The following is a 21,453-nucleotide window of genomic DNA, read 5'->3' on the forward strand; positions in this document are numbered from 1 at the left end:
GTCCCCTGGTAGTCCCGTAGGGTTGCGTCTGGAGGGGCCAGCTGGGTCTTTGCGACGCCTGGACAGAGGCGGGAGAACTCTGTCCACGACAAAAGGGATCGGGACGACCCCGAGTCCACCTCCATGGTGCAGGGGGAGCCCTCAATGAGGAGCGACGCCTTGATGCGCTCCGCACCTGCACCCGTGTGGAAGGCCAACTCTGCGGGGTTGGCGTTGAAGTCCGCGTCCACGGCGTAGCAGCCTCCGCGCGAAGGCTGCTGCTGCTGCTGCTGCTGCTGTCGTCCAGCACGGCCTCCAGGTCGCTGTTTAACGGCGGCTGTGGTCGGGACGTCCTCTGCTCTCTGAGGCAAGGGGAACTGCGCTCGGCAGACCTGAGCCAAATGTCCCTTCTTCAGGCAGCGGCGGCAAACAGCGTTTTTAAAGGGGCACCCAGAGCGGTCGTGGTTGCCTCCACAGCCAAGGCAAGCGGGCACAGCTTCCCGGGCTCGCTGAGGAGCGCGTCTTCTGGCGGACTGGCCAATGCGCGCCACCGCTCCCTCCTCCGGATAGTCGCTTGGCAAGGGAACTAGTTCGTCTACCAAGCAAGTGCGGCCTGGCGGGGGCGGCAGATTGAACATCTCCGCCATTGACTCGTCGGAGAGTTCAGCCGCCCTTGCTTGCTCGATGGCCCCAGTCAGCGTGATGTCCGCCTGTGACAAGAGCCGCCGGCGGAGGCGCAGGTCTTTTACGCCGCTGACGAACTGTTCCGTCAGATTGCGATCTAGGTCGGCAAACTCGCACCTCATCGCCGCGGTGCGAAGCGACTGGAGGAATTGGCTCACCGACTCCTCCGGCTTCTGAACACAGCGCCGGAAAGCGTAGTGCCTCGCCACCCAGGACGGAGTGGGGGCGTAGTGGCGCTGCAGGCGTTCGGTTAGTGTCGCCCAGTCCAGAGAATGAACGGGCTGTGGGGCGGCTATTGAGCGAGCGGCACTAAACATTGGAGTGCCGCAACAGCTCAAGAAGAAACTGCACTTCTCGTCGTCTGGAGCGTCGCGACGACCGTTGGCTATGAGGTAACATTCGAAACGCTCCATGAACGCTTCCCACGTCTCGCCGTCGCAGCCAAAAGGCACAAAGGTTGGCATTGCCGACATGATTCCTTCAGGAACGGAGAAAAGCCGGCCAGGAAGCAGGTCACCGGTGCGATGGTGACAAGAAGACACGCTCGGTGGCTTTCGGTGGGTTAGTGGCTGTATCCCATCCTCGTCGCCAGTGTTAGATGCGAACGAAAGGCGAGCCGAGCCGTGAGGAGAATTAACCAACTTTTATTAACAGGACAGTTCACAGTTAAATACAGGAGAGAATCAATGCAAGGTTCATCTGACAGCTATTTATACGAAGCTGTCAGATGAACCAGCCAATCCCCAAGCCAGAGTTTCCCCGCTCTCAGCCAGGTCGCGTCTTAGCCAATCAGACGCGACCTGGCTGTTGCTAGCGCAGATGCCGGCAGACGGAGGGAACTCCCTGACGTCATCTGCCCGGACACAACAGAGGTTGTGTAGTAAGCCAAAACACACAGATAGTTGATTGGATGGAGATTGCTGGCTCCTGCGTGAACAATCTGCTCTGTGATTGGTTGCTGTGGGCATGGGGGGGAGGGGTTCCTTCCCCCCCCCTCCGCCCTTTTCTTCTGTATGCCCTGTATCCTCTGCGATTTACCGGATGCTGCTGCCGTTTGCCTGACTATCTTGTTTAGAGTATATATAGATGTAAATTATATTTATTTCTTTATAGAAAACTACAAGGTCTCTAACTTCATTAGATACCTGCTATGCAATTTCATGGCATGTTCATTACAGGAGTCTTCCTAAATATAAATCCCTTGCAAAGTATGGACTTCAGGTCTCAAGATTTTTAATCAGCATGGCAAGGATCAGAATTATGGGAATTATAGTCTCTGTCTCTAGATGTCGTCCAGTTTAGAGAAGGCGGTTCCACCAAGCAATGGGGTATTTGATGACCTTGAGAGGAAGATAATACTGGCTTTATTTTATGAACAAAACTATGCTACAGAAGAAAAGGTAATGGCAGGCCTATATTTTATAAAACAATTCATCCAATTTTTCAAAGAAGATCTAGTTATGTGATATTCCCTTGTTAGGTTATGTGAATGAATTGGTAGTCACTTCCAAAGTAATGAATTGTTAGTCTGTGACAATATACCCTGAACTAATGTTGGATAAAAAATAATTCTTGCAAATAGTGTACCTATGTGGTGTCTTTCCTTCTATAGAAGCTTTTCCAATCCCTTGGCATCCTTTTTCCTATCTGTGTTCATTTCAATCTTAGCTTCTTTATGTATGAGATTATAACTCGGGGAAGTAAGTTGATTTTCATTTTAAAATTAGTCTTGTAGAGCCAACACAAACTTCAAGTTATCCATGCATTTTGTTTTTTCTCATTATTCTTTTCTCCTGTTGACATCAAACAACAAATCATATTTTAAATATTAAAGAAAATGATGCTCCCCCAAAATAAGCCTTACCAATAAGCCCTGAGTAAGCAAGGAGGCAGTCAGCATAGTTTTCTTTCAGGCAGCTACTAACAGACCGTGACTCAGGCTGGCAGTTTGTGAAAAAGTCTGCAAGACGAGATCTGCATGTGGTATAAAAGAGAGAGAGAGAGAACAAATAAAAAACAAATATTTAAAAAAAACTATCAAACTTCCAGGTGATCTTAACTTTTGCACTTCTTTCTATCAACATTTAACTCTTTTTATGCAAGTTCACAATCAAAATGTTTAGAGGGTTTCTTAGAAAGGAAATGCTCAGCACAGCAAAAAAAGTGTGAAGATATAATGGGCAAATACTCCCCTAAACCCACACAAGTTTTGCTTTGAAAATGTACGTTTTTATACTCAGCTATCTTTCTCTTGAAAATAGAGAACAGTATAACCTATCAACAATATGTTCACTGTATTTTTTCCCAACAGTGTTTGCAGTCTATCAGAAGGAAACTCACGTCTGTTCAAGCATATGGTTACTTTTTATGGATTTAGGTATTTATTTGCATTCTACCTTTATTACTTTTGCAAATAGTTCAAGGCAGCTAGCATATCCAACATAGCTTTCACCTCTCATTTTCCTCCCAACAATCACCCAATCACTGGATTGACATGAGAGAGAGAGAGAGACTGACTGGTTCAGTCACTCAGCCTGGCTTTCATGGTAAGGCAGGACTTGAACTCATGATTTCCCCCTTTCAAGTCTGATGCCTTAATCACTAGACAAAATTGGCTCTCTAGATACAAATTGGCAATGATATTGACAATTTCATAATTAACTTATTTTTTTAAATTAGTAGTTGCTATAAATGTTGTGTAACATTTTCATTTGACATTTAACACTTCTGAAAGAATTTTACATACAAAAAGTGTAGAGTGGAAATAACATAGGTGGACCAGGATTCACTAAAATGATAAGAGTATAAAGAGGCTATCGATAGAACATGAATTTACTACAGAAGTGGTTAAGAGAAGCACTAGCTTACAAAACCTGCAACTCCCACTGTGATAATAATTAAAGACCTCCAGTCTCTGTTCAAGAGTAATCCCTAATTATGTACAGGTGGTGCCATGTTTACTGGAGATTAAATTGGGCATCATAATCCTTAAATGGTTACTTACATCATTGGAAGAAAATTCAACCAAACTTTATGGAATGTATAGGAGGATCTTTAATTAACTTGTTATGTTTTGTCATAAAGTGTTTTTTTTAATTGTTTAAAAGTATTAACAATTACACGTACCACCCTATTTTCAGAATCATCTCAAAATGGACAGTAAACATCAATCTAAAACTGAAACAAAACTAGGAGCTGAAAACACCGAACTATTCAAGCAAAATTATCCCAGTAATATTGCAATGGATGACTGTCACTAAAGAGTTCAATTATTTCTCCTGACTATGAGAAAAAAATAGCTGAAGGAGAGTTCACTTTGAAAAGATTGTTGGATTAAGGTGAATAAGCAGCAAGATTAGCTCTGGTTTTGGGTCTCCTCCTACCATTCTTTAAAGAAAATGCAGCAATAATACCATGTCATATAAAATCAGAGGCTTTCAAATGTCTGTTATATTAAATCCATCCAGTTTGATCCTCCAAGAGGTATTTACCAATATACATATTGTATTTAGAGATACCTTTTAGAGACGGCTAGCTGACTCAGCAAATAAATTTTAGAAGCAAGAGAATTTCCTGACCAGAAAAGGGTCTAAGGCAGGGGTATCAAATTTGTATAGTCATAGTGTCGTCACATGACGATCATGACATTTTCCCCCTTTGCTAAACCGGGCATGGTCAGCACGTGACACATCTAGCCTAAGGGCCGTGAATTTGACAGCAATGGTCTAAGGTTAAAGGGGAAAGGGATGAAGCAACTTCAAATTGGAAATCATGGAAATATCTTTCTAATGCAAATAATAGTACTTTAGAGAGAACACGAAAACTGAATGTGTTTCCCTGAAATATATATATATATATGTGTGTGTGTGTGTGTGTGTGTATTTGTGTTACAACCCCTGGTATGCCCAAATATTTATTTATCAGCACAAATACAACACGCACGCACACACACACACACACACATATATGCTGGTCTTGTTGTATTCGGGTCTTTTCCCATGTAAGATTGAGATTGTCTTGGCAACATTTCGTCAATCTTCAGGCTGGGTTGATGGCGAGTGAGACCTTGCCGAAACATTGCCAAGACAATCTCAATCTTACACGGGAAAAGACCCGAATACAACAAGACCAGCGTGTGTGTGTGTGTGTATGTAAGTAGGTATGCACCAGGTCTTATTTTGGGGGTGGATGTCATCCATTGATTCACCTCATTTGCGTGCATTGCCCCTGTCTCCTTTTTGCTGTCAGCGGCCTTCAGGAACCTCTGCAGCTGGCAACGCTGACAGGGTTTTCCTGAAGGCATCTACAGCCAATAACAGAGCTCCGGATTGATCTGGAGCCCTGCTATCAGCTACAGAGGCCTTCAGGAAAGCCTTGCTGGCCTTGCTGTCTGCAGAAGAAATGGGCCATCGAGGCAAGTGTCGGGGTGTGCAAGGCCTGGCTGCAACTATCTGAAAGTAAGTAGTAGGACAGCTCAACCCCGTCATCCCCACTCTAGCTTAATTTTTACCCATGCATCCTGGAGTGGGCTGGGTCTTAATTAGGACTTATTTTGAGGGTAGGGCTTATATTGGGTGCACCTGTAAAAATCAAGCTAGGATTTACTTTCAGGGTAGGTCATATTTTGGGGAAAACACAGTATTTATTCTGCTTGTTAATATTTGACTACAGCAAAAAACACATAAAGGATATGCTCGTAACTTCTCAGATTTCAGGAACCCAATATTTACCCAAATTCCACAGAGGAATTTAAAATGTGTCTCGCCCACATTTTGAAAATAAGCACTACTGGTTATATTTTTTTATACACTTCAGTATTCATGGAAATGTGTAAGCCAAATAATTGAGACCTTTACCTCTTTTTTATTTGAAATAGTTGAAAAAAACCCATTGATGTTTGGAAATGATCTGAAGCAATTATCACTACAGCCTTTTTAATGATCGTTTAATTGAACTATGAGAAATTCAGTACATGCTCCTTGTAAAGTGCATACTGCGTATTTGCAAAGGATCAAGGGCTCTGTGTTCAGCACATCATAACCTAGTTTGTTCCTTTCTTTTTGACTGTTGACACAATCCTTGTTCACTCTCAGGTGATTCACCTGAATACAGAAAGGTGTTGAACTTACAACAGTTATAAATATAATTATAAACAAGCAAAAATGCAGGGAAAAATTATATTCTAGGTCAAGGTAGACAAACAGATGACTCTCCAAATAATGCTGAATCACAATTGTCAGTATGACTGAACCCCATCTGTATGGTCACATATTTTTTTCACTATAACAGGAATGGAGAGTTTCTGGGTATCAGGCCAATGAATGAGAAAAACCTTCTAAAGGTCAGAGAGAATCTGTCTGGAAAGTGACTATTTCAATGAGGATTGGATCAAAATTAGATTTTAATGAGCAGAAAGAGAAGGAGTACTTGTAGATTTTTGTTTGATCCTTCATATAAGAATTTTACTCTTATGAGACCTTGTATAATGCTATGCAGGGCCGTCAGGGATTATGTCTGTGAGGAGATAGGAGGGGTTGGAATGAAAAGAAGCATAAACATTCTTTAACACAATGGTGAAAATAAAATATTGTGCATGCAAAATACATGCAAAACTAGTAAAAAAGAAAGAAAGAGGAAAACATGGTTCTTCTGGAAGCCACAAAGTCTGTTGTCTGATATTGATATTGTCTGTTGGTAACAGTGGCTGGTTTCCATTTTTTTTTACTCCCAGTTTGCTCATGCATGCACATGTGCTCACACGCATTGCTTCTGCATATGCGCAGAAGCATCTGGATGGGAGCCTCCTGCCACTGCCACTACCGATTCACCCAATCCAGGCTGAACCGGCAGAAATCTACCTCTGGTTAGTAAATGCTAATAGGAAGCAGCCATCCACAACAGAATCATATGGCTGATTTTCTTACCATTCTAAAAATCTTGCTGAAGAGTATTATTTATATATTGCCATTCCCAGGTAAAACAACTTTCTGGTCATCAACTTTAGGAAAATTAATTAAGTACTAAAGTAAAATGAACAAAACTCTCTGTGTATAATGGGAGTGACCATTGGCTTACCTGAACGGTCACTCTCTGGGCACTGTGGGAGAGTCCAAGCATGGGTTAATTCAGTGTATCTGCCCAAGGACAGAGTTGATTTTTGTAGGCACGCCCCTGTTCCTCATTGAGGTCAGTTTATAAAACGAAGGTGTGATCCATAGAGGACGTCTAGAAGATACTTTTATCTCTATTTGAATTGTTAAATGTTAATGTATTTACCTCCTCTATGCCACACGCCTATTTATTTGATTGTACGTCGCCCCGAGTCCCTTCGTGGAGAGGGTGCGACTGATAAATTGAATAAATAAATAAATAATAATAATAATAATAATAATAATAATAATAATAATAATGCTGCAATTGTAATCTCCTGCTGGATCCTGGGCTTCAGTGTGACCCCCTGGGTGGGGTTGGACTCTCTTGCAGAGCCTGAGAACAACTGGGCTTCAGTGTGACCCCCTGGGTGGGGTTGGACTCTCCTGCAGCGCCTGGGAACAACCATTCAAGTGAGACAATGGCCATTCTTCTGTGCGCTGCTTGGAGAGTCGAAGCATGGGACATATGCAAACTATGTTGTCTCAGAGCGGGACGAAAATGTGTCCAGATTTTGCAGGCAGGTGACTATTTATTGTAAAACTCTCCTGAAGGAGCTGCAGCGAAGGTGTCTATCTTGTAATTCTGTATGAACAGCGTTGGAGATGACCACATTGCCACTTTGCATATATCCTCAATGGATTCTTGAGTCGCCCAAGCAGCTGTAGTTGCGGCATTTCTGGTAGAGTGCGCCATTATATGAGCTGAAATGCTCTGGCACGATGTTCATAGGCCATCTTGATGCCGGCTCACAACGAATGTCTGATGGTGGAAGACAACACCTTTCTGTCCATGGATTCTAGTTGAAATTAGATGAAGAACGATTCAGATCGTGTGAACCCCGCCATCCTCTTGATGTACCTTTGGTCAGTACAACGGACATCCAGAGTGTGCCAAGCATACTGTCTAGGGTGTTGAGGATGGGACAGAACTTGGGGAGGATCATCTCCTGTGCCTAGGTGGAGGCTCTGGCTACTCCATTTAGAAGATGGCCCAGCCAGCTCCTCATCTTCCCTCAAACCTGCTGCTTTGTCGGGTTGCAAAAACTACTGATGACTGGCTATGGCCTGGTGAAATCTGGCAGTGGATGAAGGCTGGAGTTCATGGAGTACTTGGAGGCACTGGCACGAGCCCATTGGCTCCACTGCGCAAGCAGATCAGTCTTATGGGGTGGAAGTATGGCTGCAGTTGCCAAAGGCTTCTGGCTGCCCGATGTCTCTAAGAGAGGAGGCAGACCTTGCCGGTGCCCCAGACAAGGCCCTGCACTCTCTGACAACGATCTGCTGCTTGGAAGGTCACTAGCGGCTTTCTCTCCAATCTCCTGCCAATTAGGGCATGTGTGATCTCAATGATGGCTGCCGTGGTGATTAGCTCTCAGCGTGGCTTCCTCAAACGGGACAGGCAAAAGGATGTGGAGAATGGCTTCCTCAGAAGCCCGCCCGGCGAAAGAGCACAGAGTCGTTAAAAATGACCGCCACGCTGTTTAAACAGCTGCCACTAGCTGCAGGCAACAGAAAGAGAGCTGCTGGGTACGATCGGAGGCTTGTTACGAAGCCTCCGCGCTTCCTTGACAGCTGGGGAGTAAAGGAAGCCTCTTACCTCCCCCACGCTTGCTGCCAGCCACCAGCCAAGCTTCTCTGTTGTCTCAGTCAGCTCAAGAGTTAGTGAAACTTGAGCCCCCACAGGCTTAAGCTATAGCCGAAAGGGGGGGGGGACCAAATTCCAAAACAAACTGCTGCTAGCTATCTACAAGAGAAATCTTACAAGAAAAATAAAAAATAAAAAACCCCTAATTATCTATTTGGTGAGTCCCAGTGTGTCTACACAAGAACTGAGGAGCTCTCCCAAAATGTTCCTCAGGGCTGGACTGAGTTTTTTAAACTGACCTCAATGAGGAACAGGGGGCGTGCCTACAAAAATCAACTCAGTCCTTGGGCAGATAACTGAATTTAACCCATGCTTGGACTCCCGAGCAGTGCACAGGAGAACTATAGGAAGAGCAATCAGAGGCTGACTATCCATTATTTAAGAGCTAACTCCCATTAGTAAGTGATCTAAAATCCTAATAGTGGTTTGTTATAGTTTGTAGTTTTATAATCCATGGTTTAAGGGCAATTTACTTCAAGCAATGTAAAGTAGGAATAATTGCAATTTATTAAAACAAACACAATACACTTAGAACTTCAATGATTAAGACATTTTGTCCATTTCCTAATTTACCTCCAAATTTTCAAAGGTTTCCTGTAACTTTCCCCCCGTCATCCAACTGATGTCTATAATAACTTTCAGTCCCATAGTTCTTCATATATAAAAGAATGTATCTTCTTTATGAGAGACCAGACAAACAGGCATTTTTTCTTGAACTAGATTTTATATTATATGTTTACAATATAGCAATTTCCGACATAATACCGAGAGAAATGTCTAAACAAAAAGGGGAAATTAAAAAATTGGAATTATGAGACATACTTGTAATTGACTTCCACATTTCTCATTTTGGATTCAACTACATAAATAAGAAAGCTGTCACATCAATCCTTGAGCTGACTACAATAAATAATGAAATCAGTTCTGGCCTCCAGGCACCACTTATCAAGAGAGCTTTTACTTAAGGGAACAATTTATCAAAACCAAAAAGAAAGAAGAGTAAAGTGTGAAGACAGACAATTTCAAACTTTGAGCATAAACTCACTGAATAAAAATGGTAATAGTAAAATATGCTGTAGAGAAATAAATTCTGAAGAGTCGTTTAATCATCTTCTTAACTAGATAATTCTCAATATCAAAACATCACTAACAATCTTTAGTAACCTTGCTTTCACATTTAATGTTTCATTATTTATTATACTGGATTTCTCATAGTCAATAATCAAGTTTTGATTTAAATACTTAGTGACCTGCTTTTTCTGATGACAAAGAATGTCATCAGACAAGCTAGAGAACGATGGAGAGATGGCTAACCAAAAAACCTTATCACCATTGATCCTACAACTATAAAGAAATCTCAGAACTGTCACCAGAAGAAATTTTTACGTATTCTAGGAATGAACTAGAAATGTAAAAACTTCTTTCAAAGACAGCTGGCACAAATGACTTTTTGAAATTCCACATCCAATTCATGGCCTGAGAAATAGGAAGTTTCCTCAGAAGTCTTCCAAGGAACAGAAATTCTTCAAGAAGTTTTGCAGGGCTTGATCCCTAAGTAGCAATGACACGGAAGAAGTGCTACTACTACTAAGTAGGCCCAATGGGAGTTATTTTCCAATTGATAAAAAAAATAGAAATGGATTCCACATAACAACTGCTACCTAATTATTCTGGACAGGCCCTAAAACGATCTTTGTCTCTTCCACAGACTCTCAAATCCCAGCTTTTGGAATAATAGCAATGCTGCAGATGGAAGAGCAATGACCTGATGCTAAATTTAAAGGCTAGGGTTCTTGGTAAGAGAATCTCACTCCAAGTTACCATGAAGAGGAATACTATGAATGCTAGAGGAGTCCATGAGGGGCTGAGCTCTGAGGAGCATCAGTGAAGTTAGATTATTTGCTGCAAATATTTGTGACCCTTGGGCCCTGCATTTAAAATCTTTACTTTTGCTTTGCACTGATTTATGAACATTGCTTCCCCTTGGCCATTCTTTTCATTCTCTGTCCCTTGGATTCAGATTCAACTTTTAACTGTTGAGTTTTGGACTGATATGAATTACTCTTTTGCCTAGTTACTTAATGAGAAGTGACATATGCTCCTGATTGACCCCATCCACGCTCTTTGTCCGTATACTTCCCATCTTTTCCCAGAGAGTCTTTAGAACAGAATAGGAACTCAAAAATGCAGCAAACATTCTACTGATTACAATTTCTCCACAATTCTTTCTTCCCCTTAAACAGGAGTAATCAAACTGAATGAGAACTAGTAGGAAAAATGCATTAGAATCTCTTTCTGGCTACATTCGGCCTCTAGCACATACTAAACAACTACATTGCTGTGTGCCACAAGGACAAAATGTTTCTGTGAAGCCCTGAGCTAATTTAGTGGCACACAAAGAAACCTGCTTCAGATTCAGCAAGTCAATTATTGCTACTTTTCTGATCTCTGCCCACATATCTTTTAATTCAAATATTTTTGGCAGGAGAGATTATATTGGAAAAGCCAATAAAATGAAACTTATTTTAAGAAGGAGAAATGTTATGATTTTGTTGATTCAGATATAACCAGAATGAATATATATATATTTGCAATGCAATTATCTGAATATGTATTCAGAAATAACTGAGTTCAATTCCCAATTTCTGCCCAATTCCCCAGAAAGTAAGACAACAATTGTAGTTTTGCGCTTATACAACCAATCTATGTGCCCCAATACGTACTTTTTCAACTGTAAGTACTGGTGCTTACTTTTGACAAAGACAACATATAGTAGGAAATATTTTCACACTGATTTCACAAGTTGGAATATTTTGATTTTAAACATAGTTTTGTCATCAATACTATTTGGGGGGGGGGAGTGGCATTGAGGAGGAAAAAATGCATACACACTTATTACAATAATCTTTTAAAGTTCGTTTCCTAGTACCACCTTCTAAAATGAAAAATGCTTTGTAAAAAATGCTCTGGAACATGTGGGAGAGTGTTTCTGAATTATTGAATCAAGTATTTCTTCTACACAGATACAAATGTTTTGAAACAACTCCCATTTCTGCACACACGTGCTACCTCTTTACTCCAGGGACTACTCTTATGATTCATTAGAGGTATTTTATGTATACACTTGAAACCCCTCTTTCAAAGGATTTGCATAGCTCCTTGTGATTTTCTTTAATTTCAATTTTTAAAATTTGATTTTCATATTTAAATATTTTATGTTATCATGTTTGACAGAAGGAAACAAAACAAAAAAAACCTCACACAAAATACAAAACTGCAAAATGAAAACACACAAAAACAGTGAAGGGGAAAGGTAGTTATATATGTCTAATGAAATATTCAGCAGATCTCTGACTCGAAATAAGTACAAAATGTTAGATATTCACTCTATCTGCTATGGTTTCCACCAAGGTACTCTGTTCAGGCGGGTTAAGAGGTCTGACAGCTCCCTATAAAAGGGCTGCTGTCAGACCAAGCAGTTGCTGGATTGTACATACTGTTCTACTGTTAATAAAGAGCTGTTGTTACCACAAGCCTGTCTCAGCCTTCTCAATACCCAATCCAACACAAAACATGATAAAAGCTCTGCCCCCAAAATATATTATATCATGTTTTGATCCATACATACAACCACCTTTTTCAAAAACAAATAAGACACAAATAAATAAGTCTTAAATCCAAACCCTAATATCAGGAATAATACTACTTTTCCAGCTTCTCAAAACACTAAGTTATTAGCCATGACATAAATATTTATGAAGAAAAAGGCCAATCAAAGTTGGCTTAGTACTAGAATGCTTGAAACGATGGAAAATGTAAAACAGGTGAATGCCTTCTTAAGATGTCAGGTGAAAGGAGGTGTTCCTATCAATACTTTTGAAACTCAGAATGATATAATCAGCAACTGCACATCTTAGTCTTAGTCACTGCCAAGTCTTGCTAATGAAGTCAAAGTTATTTTATTTTTGTTACCTCACCTGTTGCACAATTGGCTTTCTGATTTGGCTTTTTGTATTTTTAATCTATTTTATCCATCTTATATTGTTTTGTAACTTCCCACTGGATTAAAAGCAGGACAGAAAATCATAAATAATGAAGCTTGCTTTTCTCCCAATGATATCACCAGTTGACTTTCAGTGTGTTCTTCATATGGAAGTGTTATATAATGTTGAATACCAATAGAACAGTTCTTCATCACATTAGGCATATCACCTAGTTCTATGTCAAGAATATTTAGATGAAGAATCTGCCAAAAATGAGCACTAAAATTAAATATGGCAAGGACAGGTATTAGTCTATTATGTCAGCAATGAGTCTAAAGGGAAATTGTTAACCTCAGTAGCAAGCCTAGACTTATTTATAGTCAGCTGTGGAAAAATATTTTTATAGGAATGACCTTTTAAGTGAAACAAAATAGCTTTGAGAACTACAGTGCAAATAATGGACCTGGATAATTTAATGAAGCATGAAAATTGTGATTTTCTGATGCTGCGATAGAAAAGCCCAAGACTTTTTATAACCATTTTTTTTAAAGTCATGAGAAAACATCTGGAAATCATTCCAAAGGAAATAATCCTATGTTAAACATGTTTGGGAGGTTCTACTTTCTTGCACTAGCTTTAAATAGCCACATGATCCTGGCATCCTTAATGAAAACATTATTTTGAAAGATCTCTGATTTTATTTTTATATTTTTAACTCTTGTGAAAGTGTTGCATATATCCCAGAAATGGAATATTACAAATAGCTATGTAAGGTTGTTTTTAAAATCAAAGACAATAACAAAAAAAATTGGAAGAGACCTTGGAGTTTATCTAGATTGACCCTCTGCTGGGGCAGGAAACCTATACCATTTCAGACAAATGGTTGTCCAATCGCTTCTTAAAAACCCCTGTGTTGGAGTACCCACAACTTCTAAAGGCAAGCCATTCCATTGGTTGATAGTTCTAACTGTCAGGAAATTTCTCCTTAGTTCTAGATTGGTTCTCTCCTTGCTTAGTTTCCATTTGCTTCTAGTCCTGCCTTCAGGTGCTTTGGAGAATAGGTTGACTGCAAAAAAAAAAAAAACACATTTCACTTCCTTTTTCTTAATATGTGCATCTAGAAATTTGCAGCTGTTGCAAAACAAGTTAGGTAAGCTAATCAACTGAGAAGGTTGTGGCATTTATTTTGCCAGTGTTGAAAGATCTGCATTGTTTTCTAATAACTTTCCTTCCATAAGTCCAAGTGGGAGCTTTGATTAGGTGTCAACAAAGGAGAATATTTGTAGCTCAGTGTTGAAATGAGGGGTTCCTTAGTGCTCTCAGAGCTTGGTTGTTTCCTTGTATTACCCAAACTACTCAACCTTATCAGTGCTAACATCACGAGCACTGTTGATGTTATCAGGTTTCTTTAATGAAACATCTGCAAGAAAACGAACAAACTCAGAGAGCATCAAGGACCCCTCACTGATTAGGTATGCATTCCAGTTCAGAACAAAGCTCTAAGCTGGTGTCTGTAACCTATCCTGTACCAATTCACAATCTTTAGTTAGCCTACACTTCTAAGACTTCAATCTTGTGACCCTGCCATGCTGCTACAATGGCCATGCTGTGACAGATACGCCATTTTTTTTTAAAAAAATGTTGTTTTCTATCATGAAAAATTACAGTGGAAAAAGAAAGCAAAGGATAGGGAACATTCAGCAAGTAATCAGTGAGTTCTTAAATCAAGGAGGCCAAACCACATATTTCGGCATATTTTGTGAATTCACTCCAATTTAGACTGAAATGATATCCAGTAAATAACTGAACATTAGTTTTAAAATCTAGGACAAGTCAGAAACGTAATGTTATTTTTCGCTCCATAAGGCGCTCCCCGACCATACGATGCACCTAAGTTTAGAGGAGGAAAACAAGGGGGGGAAATCTGCCTCTGCCACCTTTGCAGCAAACAGCAAACAGCCTGGTCAGCTTCAGCACATTATTGCAGCCTCAGCACGTGGCCCGGCAGGGCTATGCTCTGTTGTGTTCACCACTGGTCAGTTGAGCGACGGCTGGATCCTGGTCTCTCATAGCCCCGCCAATCAGTGGGCTGGCTGACCAGAAACACCGCTATTGCTGCCTCCTCCGTGGAACACTGGAGTCTTCTCTGGAGCAGCGGCGAATGACCAGAAACACCGCTATTGCTGGCTCCTCCATGGAACACTGGAGTCTTCTCTGGAGCAGCGGCGAATGACGAAAATGATCCCTGCTGCCTGGAACAGGTGATTGGCAGTATTTAGGAGGTTATTCCAGATGGTGGAAATCACTGCTGCCATTCGCTGCTGCTCCAGAAAAGGGTCCAATGTTCCCCGGTGGAGGCAGCAGATACAAAGGAGGCAGCAATGGCAGTGTATCTGGGGGGAGGGGGTTGGTGCAGCGGCAGCAGCAGCGAACAGTGGCAGCGATCCCTGCCGCCTGGAGCAGTTGATTGGCAGTATTCCCTGGAATACCACCAGTCAGCTGTTCCAGGCGGCATGGATCGCAGCCGTCATTCTCTGTTGCTGCTGCCACACCAACCCACCCCCCCAGGTATTGCAAACCGCCACAGTCTGGTCTGTGATACAATATTCACTCCATAAGATGCACAGACATTTCCACCCACTTTTGGAGGGAGGGAGTATGTCTTATGGAGCAAAACATACGGTAATAGGAATAGACCATAAGGTAGAATGAGGCTTCTCTCTAATTGTATTCAGATCACCAAAGCTTTAGGGATATGATACACAGCTGTACATTTCAACCCCAAACCACCCCAACGAGGCTGTCGAAGTGATGTCCCGGTGTTTGGAAGCCGTCGGGGTCTGGATGGGGGACAACAGACTCAAACTCAACCCCTCCAAGACTGAGTGGCTGTGGCTACCGGCACCTCGGTTCAGCCAGCTGACCCCATCGCTGGCCATAGGGGACGAGCATTTGCCCCCTGTGGAACGGGTGTGCAATTTGGGCGTCCTCCTAGATGCCCGGCTGTCAATGGATGACCATGTGGCAGGGGGGGCGTTCCACCAGGTTCGCCTGGTGCGCCAATTGCGCCCCCTACTGGACCGGGATGCCCTACACACAGTCACTCATGCACTGGTGACGTCTCGCCTAGACTACTGTAATGCTCTCTACATGGGGCTTCCCTTGGGACGCGCCCGGAGACTGCAGCTAGTCCAGAACGCGGCCGCGCGGGTTGTCATGGGAAGTTCTAGATACTCCCACGTAACACCGCTCCTGCGCGAGCTGCACTGGCTGCCTGTGGTTTTTCGGGTGCGTTTCAAGGTCCTGATTACTATCTTTAAAGCGCTCCATGGCACAGGACCTAGTTACTTGCGGGATCGCATCCTCCCACATACATCCCTGCGGCCAATCCGCTCTCACAGGGAGGGCCTTCTCCAGGTGCCGTCCACTAGGCAATGCCAGCGGGCGGCGCCAAGGAACAGGGCCTTCTCTGTGATGGGCCCAACCCTCTGGAACGACCTCCCCCCCGACATTAGAACCACCATGGACTTCCGCTCCTTCGACAAAAATTGAAGACTCACCTGTTTCGATTAGCTGGCCTGGCATAATTATAATTGTTACAACTGCTACCTCCTGGAAGTATACTCTCAACTGGTTATTTTAAGGGTAGTGTTTTAAATCTAATTGATTTTAGGGCTTTTAGAGCCATATTTTATTCTTCTATACAGTTCTTTTAATTTTTAACCTCCTCCATGTGTATATTTATATTTATATTTATATTTATATTTGTACTTATTATTTGTTATGTGTTGTGTGGACTGTACACCGCCCCGAGTCCCTTTTTGGGAGAGGGGGCGGTTTAGTAATGCGAAGAATAAATAAATAAATAAAATAAATATGGGAAGTTCTCATATGGACTTAATTTATCACAGTATCCACTGCTGTTTCAATTTAAAACAATGGTGTGTACCACTCTAGCTGTTCTTATCTCAAATTAGATTGATTCAAGAACTTTTTAATGAGCTAAAATCTGGATCTTTCAAAGCTATTCTTTCCAAACATTATCCCCTACTACACCTGCTGATGTACAAAAGAAGGAAGGAAGGAAGGAAGGAAGGAAGGAAGGAAGGAAGGAAGGAAGGAGAGGTCAGCATCTATGCATCCAAGTGGATGCAAATATTTTGGTATCTGAGACTATTTCCAGTCTTTTGTCATATTGTACGTATTTCCCTTGTATATTGCTAGCACTCTTAGAAATCAATTTGTGAGCTGTTTACATTCAGCTAAAATGTAATGAATATTTTCTGAGCACAAAGTGAATAACTTTATTTAAGATGCAGTTTTATTTGAGTAATTCCAACTGACATTATTTCATTAATGCACAACATAATGCATAATTTGGTACGCCATCAATATATCTAGAAATAGTTTAAGAGATTTCTGAACAATGTAAAAAAATCTGACAAACTCTCTTGATTGCAATGATTTATTTCAACTTGAAAAATATTTTTTTTATTATAATACATATGTTCTAAGATATACACATATTATTACCACCACAGCTTTTTTAAAGGAACGCTTGTACCATCCTCCAATTTTTGAAGAAAATGTGGCAGTAAAATGGATAGCCTTGATAACCATGGAGCTGGTGCTGTGATAATAGCAGCATTCCCAATAGACTATTTTGGAAGCAGAAACTGACATTTAATTTGCTCAATTAAAAATGGCAGAATGATACTGGATAGTTATTGAACAATGAAAAAAACATCATTGCTAAGATAGTCTACTGTGGAGTTTTAGAATGCATGGATTTAAGGGTCTGGAATCTAAAATTTAAAAAATGATACATAAACATAAATCTATACTTACATACAAAATCACTTCTGAATGTTCAATGCCTGTAAACTTAGGAAATCAATGCATTATGAAATTTATTTAATGTCACTTGCTTTAAAGCCATTGAGAACTCAGCTTTGCAGAACACAATCATTCATAACCTTCCACTTAAAAATCTAGAGCAATCCTGCTATTTAACTCAAAGATAAATAAGATAAAGAAAATGCAACAGAAATATAAATGTTTAACCTTCTCCTTTAGGCAAATAAACATTTCATTCTTCTGTTGAAAAAATGAAAATATCATGTCCTATTTTGAGTTGCACTACTTAGATCTTCAATGAACAATTATACAAAGGGACACAATCAAATCATAAATTCCCCAATTTTGTACCTACTAAGACAGGAGATATCTCCAACCCTACCTGGAGATATTAAAGATTTAGTCTTGGGTTGTTTCATGAAAAACCTATCTTTCATACAGAAAACTGTAATTCTATTTCTTCTTTCTTTATGTGGATATGAGAATTCCACAAAATAAAGTTAGGCATCCTTGTTCAATATCGTGAAGCTACTTTCCGATTACTGTCCTAGAGCAGCCTTCCAGGTCACTGTGCACTTGCCGTAAATTCTGGATTTCACTTAGCTCTGAATCAGAAAGATAATGATCAAAGTGCTCTACAATGAAAGAACAGAATCTAATTAACTGGGGTCTCTTTATCTTGCTTTCGGCTTGCTTCTGTGGCCTTTGTTTAATCGCTTGAGCATGTAAACCAATTAGAGTTTGAAATTAGCTAAACTGTTTATCTCAAGATACACCCAGATACTAACCACTGGTATGAAGGATACTGCTCTTTAGATTGTTATGTTTCCTTGAAAAGGGAAAGTGCAATGAGCCAATAATGCCATTTAACATTTTGTATAGTGGTCATTTAACTTATCCAAAACAGTGCCATTGTCTACAAGAAGACTTAATTTGCTTTAAGATAGCCCAACTGAGTTAAAATCAGCAAAGCTATAAGGTTTATGATAAACTCAGAAAATAACTTAAGCTGGCCAAATTACTTTGTGAGGCCATATTTGCAGAGCTGAATGCTTACCCTTTGAACAATTTAGATTTTAAGAACTTCTAGATTATGAAGCAAAATGTAAAAATTTCCAAACAGTTTCACAAAAAAACGGTTTTGTCTACTTCCTAAAAGCGTGATCCCAAACTGTGTGAGAAAATATTACAAGGAATGAAGATGTGAAATTCCTAGTGATCGTACTTGTGGCCTTTTTGCCTGTTTTTTCCCCTCTTCCTTCTGAAGGAATTCCATCAGTGTCGCTACCTGGTTTTTGATTTTCATTACCTTCAACAGACGAACAATAGGAAACTTAAGCAAATGAGAAATGCTATTTTATATTTAAATCTTCTATTTTCTATATTTCTCTTTCAGATATAGCTCTGAAATATAAGATATAAGAACAATTCTCACTATATCAGCAATTATAAATAAAAACAAGAAATACTTGGGTATTTGCTTCATTTTTGAATTTGGAAATTGGCAATAAAATAAAATAATCTCCCTTAAATCAATTCCCCCCCCCCCCCCAAAGCAGCAGGTTTTAATAAACTGTATCTTTGCAGAAATGATAGAGCAAAGGGAATTATTATTTTTATGTCTTATCTTTCCTTTGAGACCTCAAAATGGGGTACATGGGAAGGGTTCCTCAAAACCAAGGGTAGATGAGTAAGGAAGAATGTGATTCTGCCGGAGGCATCCAGACACCAAAAAAGTCACCTAGCATGTCAAGACCAAAAAAGAAAAAATGTTTGGAGACACTATGGGATGTAAATAGAGCAGCTGGACACAAGTTATTCTAGAGCCACCACCAATATATCAGGCAAAATATATGGAACCAACTCTTATATATTAAGCAACTGCCAAAGGAATTGCCTAACCTCCAGAACTGTGACACTATATATAATCCCACAGAACTCTATTTGTAAACAAAGCTATAAGTTAAGGAGACAGCACATGATTCTCATGGAAAAGGACCTAGATTCAACAGAAGACAACTGTGGCCAATCAGTGTTGACAACAGTGAATCAGATCACTCCATCATCTGAGTCAGAATGAGAACTCTTCCTTGGTTGATACATCTTTATTCTTCCCAAAGTTACTGGTATTTACAGGAGCAAGCAGACATTTCTACACCTCACACCAAATTCTTAATATGATACTTGAACAAGCCATATTCATAAGAGATCCTAAAAGCTCTGATTAACAGATAATTCATAAACTGGGTTTAAATCTTGCAAGGCAATGTTGGTTTTGTGAGAAGGGATGTCTCTCATTGCATAGGGTGACAACATCCATCAACTTCGCCCCGAAAATGTGGAAGGATGGAATAAAAGCTGTATAAGGAGATATGTCTACAAGGATAACTTTTTCTTACTGAACTTTCCTTAATTTATGGGGATACGGTAACATTTCTTCCTCATGCACACTGACTAGACTCCACAATTTAATCAGAAACTGAAAAAAAGACCTGTTACTAAATGTCTATATCCCCTTTTCTTTCCTTATAGCACATATAAAATCCAATATAAATATTCTTTGATCTACAGTATTAATAATTTATATAGACTTTATAATATACTAAGATACCCTCTTTGTTTGACCGTACATGTAATATTTCCGATTTTGAATGATCAAGATTTTGTTTTTTAGAGAATCGGAGACTGCTTGCAAATGGATAAATTGTAAATAGTCATCACTAATTTATCTGTGTCTTTTCTTTTCCCCACTGTATTCTTTCAATTAGAAATTGAAAGTTTTCAAATATAAATCGATCAAACACTTGTAAAAGATATTTGTTTATTGTTAGATAAATAACACATTTGAGCTTAAATCTGAAGCCATTTTTCAATCTACTGAATCAAACAGTTCAATATGTTTCTTTGACTTGTGTGTCTCCAGTGTATATAGTAAATAAAGGGCAAATTATCTAGAATGTAATCTGAAATGAGGGGCAATAGGCTGAACTCTGATAAGTCTAAATGACTTTGGGGGCATGGAATTTCAAGATCCTAGACTTTAATTAATCTTTTTCTGGATGATGTTGCACTACCTCATCTGCAACTTGGGGATTTTCCTGGACTTGTAACTCCTGCTCAAAGAGGAGGTGGCAGTCAAGGCTAGGCGAGTTGCGGTCTTTCCTAAATCAGGAATCCCTGCACCCAGACATTCCGTCCTGGTCATCTGGTGTCTGAATTACTGCAATGCCCTCTACATGAAGAGCTTTTAGATGCTTCCGCTGGTGCAGAGTGAGGCAGCATGGGCAGTTCTTGAAGCCTCAAGGGTAGCCTATATTACAACGTTGTTCTGCAAGCTGTACTGGCTGCCAATTCAGGTGCAATTCAGGTTGGTTACCTTTAACACCCTGCATGACATAGATTTAGGTTACTTGAGGAACCATCTCATCCCATTGGGACTGGCCTGTACCATCTGTACTGGCAAAGAAGGGTGAGGTGAGTCCCATCAGTCAAGGAATTCGGGCTGTGGGGGGTCCAGCAGAAAGAATTTTTTCTGCTGTGGCTCCTGCCCTTTGGAAATCTTACCTCCTGAGATGAGATCAACTCACATCCTTTTGACCTTCCGTAAGGGCCTGAAGACCCGATCTACCAGATGGCTTGGGGTCCCAACAGAGGAGCATCGCACTAGACATGGTGGATGAATTAAGAGGCAATTCCACCCGCATCCCTCCTGCACATCCTACTCTTTCCCTCCCCATCATTTAACTATAGTTCTATTTATGATTGCAATTTTCATTTTTATTGTTTCAGAAATATTTTATCTTTTATTATTTTAATGCTTTTAGTGCTTTAAGCTGCCCATAGTTGCTTTGAAATGAGATGGGCGGCAAATAAATTTAATAAATAAAATAAAAATGGAGGCACTATGTATATATCAGAGTTTTTCTATTATCAGCCCTGAAAGAATTCAGTTGTGTTTCTTTGCCTTCTGCTAATTATGACTGGATTCAGTGTGTGGTTAGTAAGATTATGAATGTGGCCTGTAAGACTACACTTTTGGTGTGGGGAAAAAGAAGGTTTCTATATTTCTATAAATGCCAGAAAAACTCTGGAATATGAAATGTTCCCAGTAATGATGTAACTGGAAAAGCTTATTGCATGGAAGCTTAGGGAG

At 40.4% G+C, this 21,453-nt stretch overlaps 1 protein-coding gene across 3 annotated transcripts in view; it reads right to left on the bottom strand.

Annotated features, from left to right (window-relative positions):
* The window catches only part of GFRA1 (GDNF family receptor alpha 1), a 446,222-nt gene that overhangs the window by 62,809 nt on the left and 361,960 nt on the right, over positions 1 to 21,453 (bottom strand). For all 3 annotated transcript variants that reach the window (XM_081954381.1, XM_081954380.1, XM_081954379.1), the window contains one exon: positions 2,528 to 2,637. In XM_081954381.1, coding sequence (XP_081810507.1) covers positions 2,528 to 2,637 — 110 coding nt within the window. The remainder of the gene's footprint in view (positions 1 to 2,527; positions 2,638 to 21,453) is intronic.

Source organism: Natrix helvetica (genome assembly GCF_964273705.1).
Source record: "Natrix helvetica genome assembly, chromosome: 5".
Taxonomy (NCBI): Eukaryota; Metazoa; Chordata; class Lepidosauria; order Squamata; family Natricidae; genus Natrix; species Natrix helvetica.